This window comes from Macaca nemestrina, chromosome 9, assembly GCF_043159975.1.
Source record: "Macaca nemestrina isolate mMacNem1 chromosome 9, mMacNem.hap1, whole genome shotgun sequence".
NCBI classification, from domain to species: Eukaryota; Metazoa; Chordata; class Mammalia; order Primates; family Cercopithecidae; genus Macaca; species Macaca nemestrina.
Window position 1 is genome coordinate 65,135,417 of NC_092133.1, and position 13,394 is coordinate 65,148,810.

Here is a 13,394-nt window from a genome sequence, read left to right on the forward strand (position 1 = left end):
AATTCTGTTATTTTTAATATCTTTAGGACACAGAGTCTGGGATCTAATAATTCAGTCATTTTGAATGGACTAAAAAGAAGACAGAATTTTCTGCAAAACGTTGAAGGCACAAAGAACAGTCAACCACTCACATCCAATTCCTTACTACCGCTAACTCCAGTCATAAATGTTTAATTTTCTTTTGGAAACCTATTTTTTTCTTTGTAAAAAGGTACAGCATTACTACATAATCTTTCAATCACATAAGAATTGAGTATATAATTGTCTAAAGGCAAGCATATCTATGCTATTAACCACATTACATATTTTGTTCTAATTACTGGCTTTTTTTCCTTTTTTGGTATCTTAAGGCTTTTGGAAACTTATTTTACTATCCATTTATTGGGAGTATATAGATTATTTTCAATTAAAAAGTGGAATTATTGGTCCCCTTCCAATTGTAATTAACTTGAATTTTTATACATTCTCAAATATATATAATGTTAATTTACTTCCTGTAGTGAGTTGTTTGTTTTTTTTAACCTACACTAATATTGAGTTCTAAGCTAAGTGGATCTCACCAGATTTCAACACAAAATCAGAAAACAGTGTGTGTTGAAGCAGTGTCTGTTGCAAGAAAACAGTGTCTGCTGCAAGGCAGCAGTATTTGTTGCTGCTTCTATGCAACCCTAACTCTTTATCATTACCAAGAAAGAATTTACATAAATGTGTTGGCTACTCTGCAACAAGAATTCCTTTAATCATTGCTGCCCAGGGTCTTCTCTTTGACCAGCTTGGACATGAACAAATTGTTCCCAATGTGACTGACAATGTCAAAAATTCCTGTGGCAATTGGCATCTGACTGTACTACTATTCCTCTGGTTCCTCCCTATACATTTCAGGACTTCTTTTTGAGACAGAGTCTTGCTTTGTTGCCCAGGCTGGAATGCAGTGACACAATCTCGGCTCACTGCAACTTCTGCCTCCCAGGTTCAAGTGATTCTCCTGCCTCAGCCTCCCCAGTAGCTGGGACTACAGGCGCGTGCCACCATGCCCAGCTAATTTTTTGTATTTTTAGTAGAGACAGGGTTTCACCATGTTAGCCAGGATAGTCTCGATCTCCTGACCTCGTGATCCACCCGCCTCAGCCTCTTAAAGTGTTGGGATTACAGGCATGAGCCAACGCACCTGGCGCAGGCCTTCTTTATAGATGGCAGTGAGAAGTCAGATGGTGGAGATAGAATGTGGAGATAGAAGGGAAGCAGAATGGTTACTGAATGGCTTGGGAGTAGAAGAGAAGTTCTGAATGAGAGGTTTAGAGAAAGGTGGAAGGAGTCTGGTAGACATTTAGCAATTCATCTGCATTTTGGTCCATTTCCACTCATGGTAAGACCTAGAATTTTCTCTGTTAAGCCTTTTCAGATCAAGTAGTGGAATGGTCAGTTCTTGGGTTTGGGGAACATGGAGCAATCAAGACTGGTTTCAGCATGTCGAGAAGATGATGGTGCTGATTTATGGTGGAGGGAATGTTTTTTCTTTTTTTTTCTTCTCTTTCTTTTCTTTTCTTTTCTTTTTTTTTTGAGATAGAATCTTGCACTGTCACCAGGGCTGCAGTGCAATGGCATAATCTCGGTTTAATGCAACCTCCTCCTCCCAGGTTCAAGCAGTTCTCCTGCCTCAGTCTCCTGAGTAGCTGGGATTACAGGTGTGCACCACCACGCCCAGCTAATTTTTTGTATTTTTAGTAGAGATGGGGTTTCACTATGTTGGCCAGGCTAGTTTCGAACTCCTGACCTCGTGATTCGCCTGCCTTGTCTTCCAAGGTGCTGGAATTACAGGCGTGAATGATTGAATAATTGGAGAGTGTCTCTTTCTGACTCTCACCATAGTGACAACAATGAAGTCCAGAGAGATGCCCAGCACTGGAGAACTTTGTGCAGTCCCTGTGGAAGAGCAAATGACATTCACTGCTCTCTTTTGCAGTGGTCAGACCACTCACTCTTGACTACTGGTTTTCAGTGGACCCCAATTGACTGACATACCATTGCATTCTGACAAGATTAATTGTTGGCACAACGACAGTGTAAACCCTGCTGCAAGTACCAAGAGAGGTGGGTAATCTGGTATAGAAAAGACTTGTAGGGGAAGTAGAGGTGAGAGTATTGTTTTAGGGGGCCTTACAGCATGGAATCACCACCAGTGAATGGAGGTTAAGAGAAGTATTTTAACAATGAAAAAAAATTTTTTTTGAGACAGGGCCTCTGTCACTCAGGCTGGAGTACAGTGGACTAATCACAGCACACTGCAGCCTCGACCTCTTGGACTTAAGTGATCCTCCCACTTTACCCCCCGAGTAGCTGGGACTATAGGCATAAGCCACCAGGCTTGTCTAATTTTATTATTTGTAGAGACAGGATCTCACTATGTTGGTCAGGCTGGTCTTGAACTCCTGTCCTCAAGCAATCGTCCCACCTGGGCCTCCCAAAGTGCTGGAATTATAGGTGTGAGCCACTGTGCCTGGCAGAATTTTCTATTAGACAAAAGCTGTCTGAAGATGAAGTAGACAGCTTTGGAAAAGAATGAATTTCCCATTGTTTAGGGCATTCGAGCAGAGGCTTGGTGATCCCTTTACTGATATGTTGCAGAGCAATTTCCAGAACTTAGTTTAACTGGCTGGCTGAACTATATGATTTTGAAGAATGCTTCCAACTGTAAGGTGTTTTATTTGTTTTTTTAGGAGATGGGGTTTTGCCATGTTGTACAACTAATGAAGTCCATCTAATTTTGCCACTGGATGCATTATGACACTCTGCCTGTTTTAAATGAATGTATTAAATGAATCAAGCTCATTATGAAACCAGTAAAATTTTCTCCTACGAAACTTATCATATAACACACACATTAAAGATGGGAATATATGCGATTAAATTGTTTGGGAGATTATTCTCTAAAATAGGTGACCTGCGTTTTTCTCCCCAGTAATAACTGCTTTTTATGGCAACTTTATTGATTTATCTTTCCTAATGCAGTCTATTCTATAAGGAGAAAACTGTTGTCTTGAGGCAGCTTAATGATCTGAGCTTAGGAGTCAGACACAAGTTTGAATTCCAATTCCAAATCCTTCATAGCTGTGTGATGGAGCAAGTCACCAGATTCCTCTGAATTGGTTTTCTCGTCTGTAAAAGGGAGATAGTAATGATGTCTCCCTTACGGGATTGTGGTGAGGCTTGGGGATGATCTATCAAAAGTGCCCAATGTAGGCCTGAGCAACCCCACTGCGGGCACGGCTGTGGAATGGCTTCAGGTCTTAAAAAAAAAAGTGCCCAATGCAGGAGGTACCTAATATTATTATACATATATATGCATGTATTTTAATATATTTTATAGTGACAAAACTTGCTTGATAGGTAAATACATGGCCCACTATACAGGTCCCCTGTTTTTGTCAGGTTGTCTGGAATTCCTCCATTACAGATTTAGTCCTTTGGGAAGGTTATAGGATGTATCTGCCATCAAAATCCAGGTATGCCACGGGGAGGTATTAAGCCTTTAACAAGTTTTCAGTTGATAGCTTATAAGTAGGAATAAAATATGCAAAATATGGGCTTATTGCATACATTCATACAACATTCATTCTCTCTCATCTGAGATTTCAGACTCCTAAGAATCCCTGGCATAGCTAGGTTTTTTGCAAAGTATTTTCATTATTTCAAAAATCCTAATAGAAATTGTACTCATTTCCTTTGCCTTACTCTAACTCCTTGCTAGCTAAAAGATCGTTTCTCCACAAACAGTGGAAATTACACCAGCTCAGTAATGCCACACTATCCCATGTTGGTGTGGCGGTTAAACTGCATTTGTACCTTATTCATAGATTAGAATAATGATCATGGATCAATTATCCCTAAATACAATTTATCAGACAAAATGTTACAAAATTTCAAATCTTCCTTTTTTTTGACACAAGAGTCCCTCCGTGTTGCCCAAGCTGGAATGCAATGGCATGATCTCAGCTCACTGCAACCTCCTGTTCAAGCGATTCTCCTGCCTCAGCCTCCCGAGTAGCTGGGACTACAGGCGCATGCCACCATGCCCACCTAATTTTTGTATTTTTAGTAGAGACGGGGTTTCACCATGTTGGCCAGGATGGTCCTGATCTCTTGACCTCATGATCCATTGCCTCGGCCTTCCAAGGTGCTGGGATTACAGACATGAGCCACCGCACCCGGCCAATTTTTGTATTTTTAGTAGAGATGGGGTTTCACCATGTTGGCCAGGCTGGTCTTGAACTCCTGCCCCTGTCCTCAGCTGATCGATCTGCCACGGCCTCCCAAAGTGCTGGGAATACAGGTGTGAGCCACCATACTTGGCCCAAATCTTTCTTGTTTCCTTTATTTTTTACTTTTATTTATTTATTTATTTGAGATGAAGTCTCACTCTGTCACCCCTGTCCTCAGGTGATCTGCCCACCTTGGCCTCCCAAAGTGCTGGGATTATAGGGGTTAGCCACCATGCCTGGCCCCAGATCTTTTTTCATGTAGCAGTGCGCACACATGCACATGCGTGCGCGCGCACACACACACACACACACCCTAAACCAAAATGTCAAGTCTATGAGGAAGAGCAATGGAAAGACCCTGTAGAAGGGAAAAGATTGGGAACCATGGCATTTTGACAACCTATCTATAGCTACTAAGGCTTTTTGGGTGTTGGGAAAACAGGCTATTGCTTAACAGATGAGGAAGAGAGACACGAATCTCATGAAACAAGAATGGGGGCATCAAAGAGAAATTCATGATTACTTTGCTGGTGTGTTACAGGACTTTCTCCCCTTTGAAACCTTAGCAACATTTTTTCCTCTTTAGCACAAGCAGCTTCCAAACATTACTTGGATAATGGTGCCCTCTTCTGGGAAGACTGATATGACTCTGAAACCCTCTCTCCTACTACTTGGTTGAAAACATCCAGAAAGTAATTGACTACAGAAACAATGAGACTAAAGGTTAAGCACTTAAAAAATCATTTAAAAGTCTGAATTTAGGCGCTAGATACGTGCATAAATGTACATATGATAATGTGCTCAAAGATGTCTCTTTTCCAATGCTGTCGAAACCTCAAGCTAATGTAAGCACCTCTGTACCTCAGTTCCATGGTGCTGTTATATCCGCGGATCCAATTTCCTGTGCTGCCAGCATTACTCTCCTCACTTTACTAGCAAGATTTTAGAACTGACTTGGTTTAGGTCCCATGGCAATGGGAAAAATACCCTCCTCCTTCCCTCCTATTCTCTTTGCCTTTACTTTCTTTCTGCTTTTCCACACTCTACACTTATTTTGTGACCCCAGTGTGTCTTAAATCAGTTTTTAACTGCCCCTTAAACTATTTCCATGTCACAGCATTTTAAAATGATGGTTCATGACAAAGCTGCTGGGGATAAAGTAAAAGGTTCAATTCCTTTTGTCACATAAGATTGACGTGCAGATGCAAAATGGTTATTTGATGACTTTTACCTTCAACTCTACAGAGTAAAACTAATCTAGCCCTGTAGTTCTAAAAAGATAAGAGAGAGGCAAGTTTCGAAATAGTCATCATATATGTGTGTGTGTGTGTGTGTGTATGTATGTTTTTTTTTTTTTTTTTTTTTGGACACGGAATTTCTTGTTGCCCAGGCTGGAGTGCAAATGGTTTGATCTTGGCTCACTGCAATCTCTACCTCCAAGGTTCAAGCGATTCTCCTGCCTCAGCCTCCAGAGTAGCTGGGATTACAGGCATGTGCCACCATGCCTGGCTAATTTCCTATTTTTAGTAGAGACAGGGTTTCTCCATGTTGGTCAGGCTAGTCTTGGAACTCCCGACCTCAGGTGATCCGCCCGCCCTGGCCTCCCAAAGTGCTGGGATTACAGGCGTGAGCCACCGCGCCCGGCCCTTTTCTTTTTATATCTTAATGGTCAGTTTAAACAAGCTGAGGCAAAGGGCAAGGGAAATCTTTATAGGACATTGTAACAGTAGCAGCAATTGAAGCACCCAACTCTTAAGTGTTGTAAAAGAAAGTATATTAGTACTCTGGTAAGATGTTTGGAAAATAAAGATGTTCTAATAAGACTGCATCTTGAATTATTGTGCATTTTAATTATTCATGCACAGTATGCCTCCCCCAACCCCAAATCTCATTAGACACAAACTCTTGGGATTACAGGCAAGCTGGGATTACAGGCAAGCTGGGATTACAGGCATGCGCCACTATGGCCGGCTAATTTTGTATTTTTAGTAGAGACAGGGTTTCTCCATGTTGGTCAGGCTGGTCTCGAACTCCTGACCTCAGTTAATCCACCCACCTTGGCCTCCCAAAGTGCTGGGATTACAGCCGTGAGCCACGGTGCCCGGCCTACACTGTGTTTTTATGCACATCATTATACCCTGTTGTAGGGCTATAAAGATCCTACTATGGTAGAATTGGCAGTAGGTTGAGGGATTAGGACAAAAGGATGTAGAAAACCGCAGATCTAGAGATGCATAGCTATTCTCATAACAACCTAGGAAGAGAGGTACGTTTCTCCATCATCAATAGCTGAACACTCCTTCTGCTTGTAAGTATTGAATACACAAAGTTACATGCAAACATATAGCCCTTGCCTTCAGGCCAAGCCGTAGTTATGCAGAAGGCTTGAAAAAATCACAGATTTAACATTTCTGGTTCCAGCTGTTCAGGACCAATTCCCAAACTCCACGACATGTAACAATTTCTAATTTTGCTAGGACACAGTTTGATGCTTAGGTTTTAAGGCTGGTGTGCCAGACGTTATCAAGAGGTTTATGAGTAGCCCTATGTCTCCATTGGGTAGAGTAGCTGGGTCGCAAGGATCATGAAGAGAGGAGGAAATGACTGTGAAAAGGCAACTAGCTAGCCTCGGTGATAGTAAGCAAAGGTATACAAACACACTAAGGAAGTTACCATTTGTATTGTCAAAGGTTTCAGTTTTGTGTAAGGTTGTGATTCACGGGGAGTTAATCCCCATCACTAAAATTAAATCCTTTTTCATTCGCTGCAAATAGATATTCTGTGGAAGACATTTTGGCTTTTCTCGCTAGCAGAAAATGTGAGGCTTCCTCAGATTTTTCCTGTTCATTGTTTCATGGGAGCATCTTCCCCAAAACATTGCAAAACTCAAAAGTTTTCAGGTTGATGTGGCAGAGAAAGCACTGATCTCAGCTTCAGGAGCTAAATTTTCTAGTCCTGACTGTGCCACTAACAGGCTGTGGGACTTCAGACAAATACATTCCTTTCTCGGGTTTCTTCTTATGTCAAACGGACAGCGAGAAAAGGATCACAATGAACCAGGGACCAACTTCACGATTAAAACTTAAGACTTCAGGGACGGACATCTGTCCGTTCCCGGCTACACCTCCGGCCCATCTGGCCCACCACTAACTGCGCAAACACCCTCTCCACCGTCGCCAGGCCCGTGGCGTCGCGCGAAGCCGTTGGTCGTTAACATCTCCCCCACAATGGGCGGGGCGGAGGGGTTCAGCTTCCGGAGGCAAATAGCGAGGCGGCGCGTGGCGGTGCCCACTGGCGTCAGCGAGGGCCTGCCCCCGCACCCGCCCACCGCGCGCTGGACCGTGTCTACCCACGTCGAAGGGCTTCCCAGCCCTAGCAGGGAACACTAGGACGCCCCCAAGAAGCTCTGCGCAGCCGAGGAGACCAGTTCAGAGTAGGGGAGGGGAAGATAAACCGAACTATTTATACTGATCAGTGCGTGCTTCCTTTGTGAAGATTGGCCAGGGCTTTACTCTAGTAACCAATCACTTCATAACAAGGGTGGGACAGTTGAGATCTCTCACACACATTGGTTGAGAGGTTGCGGCGCAATGGAAGGATTTAAACCAAGAGTATCCGGGATTATTTTTTCCCCCCGTGCGGGGGGTGTCCCGGAAGTGGCGCACGTCCAAGGCCGGGCGGCCGCCCTGCCCCCGCTTTCTTTCGCGCTGTCGCTGCTCTTAGGTGGTTGTGGCCACTGTGCCCGGAGGGAGGCGGTGGTGGCCAGTAATGCCTGGGAAACTCCTCTGGGGGGACATTATGGAGCTGGAAGCACCCTTGGAGGAGTCCGAGAGCCAGAAGGAGAGGCAGAAGTTGCGCTGAGCATGGGCCGCGCCTCCTTTTGGGCTGCGCCGGCTTGGGCGGGGAGGGGAACTGTCTGTCCCTGATGATGGCCTGTCAGAACCGGGCCGGAGCATGCGAGGGCCTCCCTTCGCGCCGCCCTCGGCTTTCTGAGGTCGCTCAGGGACCGTTTCCACCTCCACACTCCCGACCTGGAGAAAGATGGCCCTGGGCTTTGGGCCTCCCTGCGGCGTGGCCCCTAAGCCCTTCCCTTTGGCGCCTGAATCTCAGAGATGGGCAGACTCAAGCTCGCATCACCGTGGAATCTGTTCTTTCTCTCCATAAGCAGTGACGCCTGTCATTTCGTTCTCACTGGCCCTCTTAGAAGATGATTAAGAAAAAATGATTGCTTTGAATATGTGTTGCTTCTGTCACCCTGTCCCCTGTGCAAGAATCCTGGGGAAAGCGATCTTAGGTTTACAAACCTCCATAACTATAGAGGCTTAAGGAAAAGTGTGACAGTGAGCCTTGCCAGGATTTGTCAGTAATGGAGATCGTGTGGGTTGCATTATTAATAGCTTTTATGGTCAGTATTTTCTTTTCTTTTCTTTTCTTTTCTTTTTCTTTTTTTTTTTTTTTTTTTTTTTTTGAGGCGGAGTCTCCCTCTATCGCCCAGGCTGGAGTGCAGTGGCCGGATCTCAGCTCACTGCAAGCTCCGCCTCCCAGGTTTACGCCATTCTCCTGCCTCAGCCTCCCGAGTAGCTGGGACTACAGGCGCCCGCCACCTCGCCCGGCTAGATTTTTGTATTTTTTTTTTTTTTTTTTAGTAGAGACGGGGTTTCACTGTGTTAGCCAGGATGGTCTTGATCTCCTGACCTTGTGATCCGCCCATCTCGGCCTCCCAAAGTGCTGGGATTACAGGCTTGAGCCACCGCGCCCGGCCTGTGGTCAGTATTTTCATTCAATCTGCAGGTGATTCTTAAACCTGATTTGTACCATACTCTTTGCTGAGCACCAAGGAGGTTAAACTAAATAAGTAAAGAAATAGTCTCTGCTCTCAAGGAGCCTGTAGAGGAGTTGTAGTCTTTCCTCCTCCCACCCGCATGCCCTCCAAAAAAAAAAAAAAAAAGGAAAAGAAAAAAACATCCTGAAACACTCAGAGGATCACAAGGTGCTGAAAAATGCCCAGGTAAAATTATTACTGGAGACACTTGACCTGGAAAAAAGAAATCAGCTGAAGAGGCTAAGGTGGCAGTATTCGGAGGCTGACATTCAAAGAATGAGACTTATTTTGTATAGCCTTAGAAAGCAGAATCTACCTCTCTGACCTTATCACTAAGGTAAACTTGCCATTCCAGCTAACACTTTTCTTTATTGTGCTAAAATATACGTAACATTTATCATTTTAACCATTTTTAGGTATATAGCTCTGTGACATTAAGTATATTTACATCGTTTTGCAGCTGTCACCGCCATCCATCTCCAGAACTTTTCATTGTCCCAGACTGAAACTCTGTGCCCATTAAACACTCACTTCTCATTCCTCTCTCCTTCCACTCCCGGCAACCACCATTCTACTTTCGCTCTGTGAATTTGACTACTGAAGGTACCTAGAGTGTAAGCAGAAAACCAAGCAGGTATTTTTAAAAAGGCTTCTTTTGAAATTCTTGTCTTTTGCATCCAAATCCTGTCCACCCGTCAAGGCCTAGTTTATGTCTTTCCTAACAACCCTAGTGTACAGTTACCTAGTTTCGGTGGCTATCTTTATCATTTGATTGACATTTATTATGCATTTCTATGTAAAATTAGTTCATTTTTCCTATATGTATGCCACATATTTCCGAAAAGTTCTTGAGGAAAATGACCAAATCTTTGTCCATCCTTATGTTTCACGGCCCTTAAACTATGAAAGATAACCAGAGATTTCGAAACGGATTGGAATACCAGCTAAAAGAAATGAAGCATTATTAGAATACTGGTCTAGTGGCTAGCCGCAGTGGCTCATGCCTGTAATCCTAGCACTTTGGAATGCTGAGATGGGAGGATTGCTTGAGCCTTGGCCTCCTGAAGCGCTGGGATTACAGACATAAACCACTGGGCCTTACCGGTTTCAATAGTTTCTACAGTGATAGTGTATTTTTTGTTTGTTTGTTTGTTTGTTTGTTTTGAGACGGAGACTCGCTCTGTCGCCCGGGCTGGAGTGCAGTGGCCGGATCTCAGCTCACTGCGAGCTCCGCCTCCCGGGCGGAGCCTCCTGAGTAGCTCAGCCTCCTGAGTAGCTGGGACTACAGGCGCCTGCGTAGTTTTTTGTTTTTTTTTTTTTTAGTAGAGACGGGGTTTCACCGTAAACCGTGTTAGCCAGGATGGTCTCGATCTCCTGACCTCGTGATCCACCCATCTCGGCCTCTCAAAGTGCTGGGATTACAGGCTTGAGCCACCGTGCCCGGCCGTATTTTTTGTTTGTTTGTGTTTTGTAGAGACGGGGTCTCACTGTGTTGCCCAGGCTAGTCTTGAACTCCTGGGCTTAAGTGATGGTACCACTTTGGCCTCCCGAAGTGCTGGAATTACAGGCATGAGCCACCATGCCTGGCCAACAGTGTTTATTTTTGTAACTTTTTTTAAATCATAAAAAGGTAACAGCAGCATTGAGGTTTGTTTAAATGGCATGCAATTTGAATTTGAAATTATTTTTTATCTAATTCCAAGTTTGAAATTGTTAGTGTGTGTTTCTTTAAACACATGAACAATAAAGCTTACGGGTAGACATACTGTTTTTGTTCTATGTGCACATTAGTATACAGAGTTTTCAATAAATGTTAAATGATATCATACTAACCTGTATATATGTTAAAGAAATCTTCAAGCTTACAGTAACTTTCTTTTGTATTAGCAACCTAAATAAAAGCTTTCAAAAGCTATAGAATAAATTTTTAACTTATTTTCAGAAAAACTTTTACATTCCTCATTATGTAATTTCTTTTAGCTTAGTTTATGGGCTTGTGTTAATCTTTATAATTTTGTCTACATCTGTATGATTTAGATTAATAAATAACCTTTTTGGCTGGGCATAGTGGCTTATGCTTGTAATCCCAGCAGTTTGGGAGGCCAAGGCGGGAGGATCTTTCTTTTTTTTTTTTTTTTTGAGACAGAGTTTCTCTGTTGTTGCCCTGACTGGAGTGCAATGGCGTGATCTCGGCTCACCACAACCTCCGCCTCCTGGGTTCAAGCGATTCTCCTGCCTCAGCCTCCCAAGTAGCTGGGATTACAGGCATGCGTCACCACACCTGGCTAATTTTGTATTGTTAGTAGAGACAGCGTTTCTCCATGTTGGTCAGGCTGGTCTTGAACTCCTGACCTCAGGTGATCCACCTGCCTCAGCCTCCCAAAGTGCTGAGTTTACAGGCATGAGCCACTGCGCCTGGCCAAGAGGATCTCTTGAGGCCACGAGTTTCAGACCAGCCAGGGTAACCATGGTGAGACCCTGTTTCCACGAAAAATAAAAAACTAAGTGAGCATGGTGGTGTATGCGCCTGTGGTCCTAGCTACTTGGAAGGCTGAGGTGGGAAGGATTTGAGCCTGGCGGTTGAGGCCACAGTGAGCTGTGATGGTGCCACTGCACTCCAACCTGGGCAACAGAGTGGGACCCTGTCTCAAAAAAAAAAAGAAAAAAAAAGAGTGTTCCACTAAGTTTCCTTGTAAGTGAATCTGTACAAAATTAAAAACAGTAAATGAAGAAGAGTTGAATATAAATTATATTATTTAGGCCATTGATTTCATTTTTACAGACCTTAACATGTGAACAGAAAGAAGGAGCCTTCTCCAATTTTCCTATTTCTGAAGAGACTATAAAGCTTCTGAAAGGTATGCGGTTTTGTTGTTGTTGTTGTTGTTGTTGTTGTTGTTTTGAGACGGAGATGGAGGTTTCAGTGAGCTGAGATCGTACCACTGCACTCCAGCCTGGGCAACAGATTGAGACTGTCTCAAAAAAAAAAAATAATAATAAGACTAAAAAAGAAGCTTGTATATTTTGTAATGGTTGAAAGTTTTGCAGTAAGAATGTAAAATATGTCAGTAAAAAAACATTGATAAGGACATTTTCAAACATATAAAATTGAATAGTAAATTGAATAGAAAGATTGAACAGTATAAAGAACACATTACCTATTACCAGTCTTTAACAATGATCTTTTCTTCACCCCTGCATTTGAAACAATCCCAGTCATCATTTCATCAAGTAATTGTATATATTTCTAAATGATAACTAAGGACTCTTTAAAACCGGAGTCATTATCACAGTAGAAGAAAACAGTAATTTTTTTTTTTTTTTTTGAGAAGAGTTTCACTCTTGTTGCCCAGGCAGTGGTATAATCTCAGCACACTGCAACTTCTGCCTCCCTGGTTCAAGCGATTCTTCTGCTTCAGCCTCCCAAGTAGCTGGGATTACAGGTGCCCACCACCACACCCAGCTAATTTTTTGTATTTTTAGTAGAGACGGGGTTTCGCCATGTTGGCCAGGCTGGTCTCGAACTCATGACCTCATGTGACCTGCCTGCCTTGGTCTGTCTGTCAAAGTGCTGGGATTACAGGCGTGAGCCACCGCACCTGGCCTAGTAATTCTTTAATATCATTAAATACCTAGTGTGCCTATTGCCATTGCTGTCTTTTTTAAATTGTTTGTTTGAATCTGGATCCAAATACAATTCTTACATTGCTACTGATTGATGTGAGTCTTAAACATTTTATAATCTATAGTTCCTTCTTTTTCTTTGCAATTTTCTGTTGAAAAAACTCATTTGTTGGTCAGGCACGGTGGCTCACACCTGTAATCCCAGCACTTTGGGAGGCCGAGGCTGGTAGATCACCTGAGGTCAGGAGTTTCAGACCAGCCTGACCGATGTGGTGAAACCCTGTCTCTACTAAAAATATAAAAATTAGCAAGGCATAGTAGCACATGTCTGTAGTCCCAGCTACTTGGGAGGCTGAGAAAGGAGAATCGCTTGAACCTGGGAGGTGGAGGTTGCAGTGAGCTGAGATCGTGCCACTGAACTCTAGCCTGGGCGACAGTGTGAGACTCCGTCTCAGAAAAAAACAACAGAAAAACTCATTTGTCTTATGAGTTTCCCATAGTCTGTTTTGTTGATTTGCATCCCTGTGGTTTTTATTTTTATTTTTTTACTGTTAACATCACTCAAAGATGTGGTGGATTTTCTTTTTTCATGTTGTGTTTTTGTTTTTGTTTTTGTTTTCTTGTCGCCCAGGCTGGAGTGCAATGGCGCAGTCTCGGCTCACTGCAACCTCTGTCTCCGGGGTTCAAGC

General features: G+C 43.3%; 1 protein-coding gene and 1 long non-coding RNA gene across 7 annotated transcripts in view; both read left to right on the plus strand.

Moving 5' to 3' along the window:
• Positions 1 to 6,641, plus strand: part of LOC105466113 (storkhead box 1) — a 73,235-nt gene extending 66,594 nt beyond the window's left edge. For all 3 annotated transcript variants that reach the window (XM_011715060.2, XM_011715057.2, XM_071069650.1), the window contains exon 4: positions 27 to 6,641. In XM_011715060.2, coding sequence (XP_011713362.2) covers positions 27 to 47 — 21 coding nt within the window. In that variant the 3' untranslated portion in view covers positions 48 to 6,641. The remainder of the gene's footprint in view (positions 1 to 26) is intronic.
• Positions 6,642 to 7,742: 1,101 nt separating this feature from the next.
• Positions 7,743 to 13,394, plus strand: part of LOC139356253 (uncharacterized) — a 43,322-nt gene continuing 37,670 nt past the window's right edge. For 3 of the 4 annotated variants that reach the window (XR_011607799.1, XR_011607798.1, XR_011607801.1), the window contains exons 1-3: positions 7,908 to 9,418; positions 9,542 to 9,715; positions 11,864 to 11,939. This is a non-coding gene — a long non-coding RNA (uncharacterized lncRNA). Of the gene's footprint in view, positions 7,871 to 7,907; positions 9,419 to 9,541; positions 9,716 to 11,863; positions 11,940 to 13,394 lie in introns of those variants that run through there. The other variant, XR_011607800.1, reaches the window with a different exon arrangement.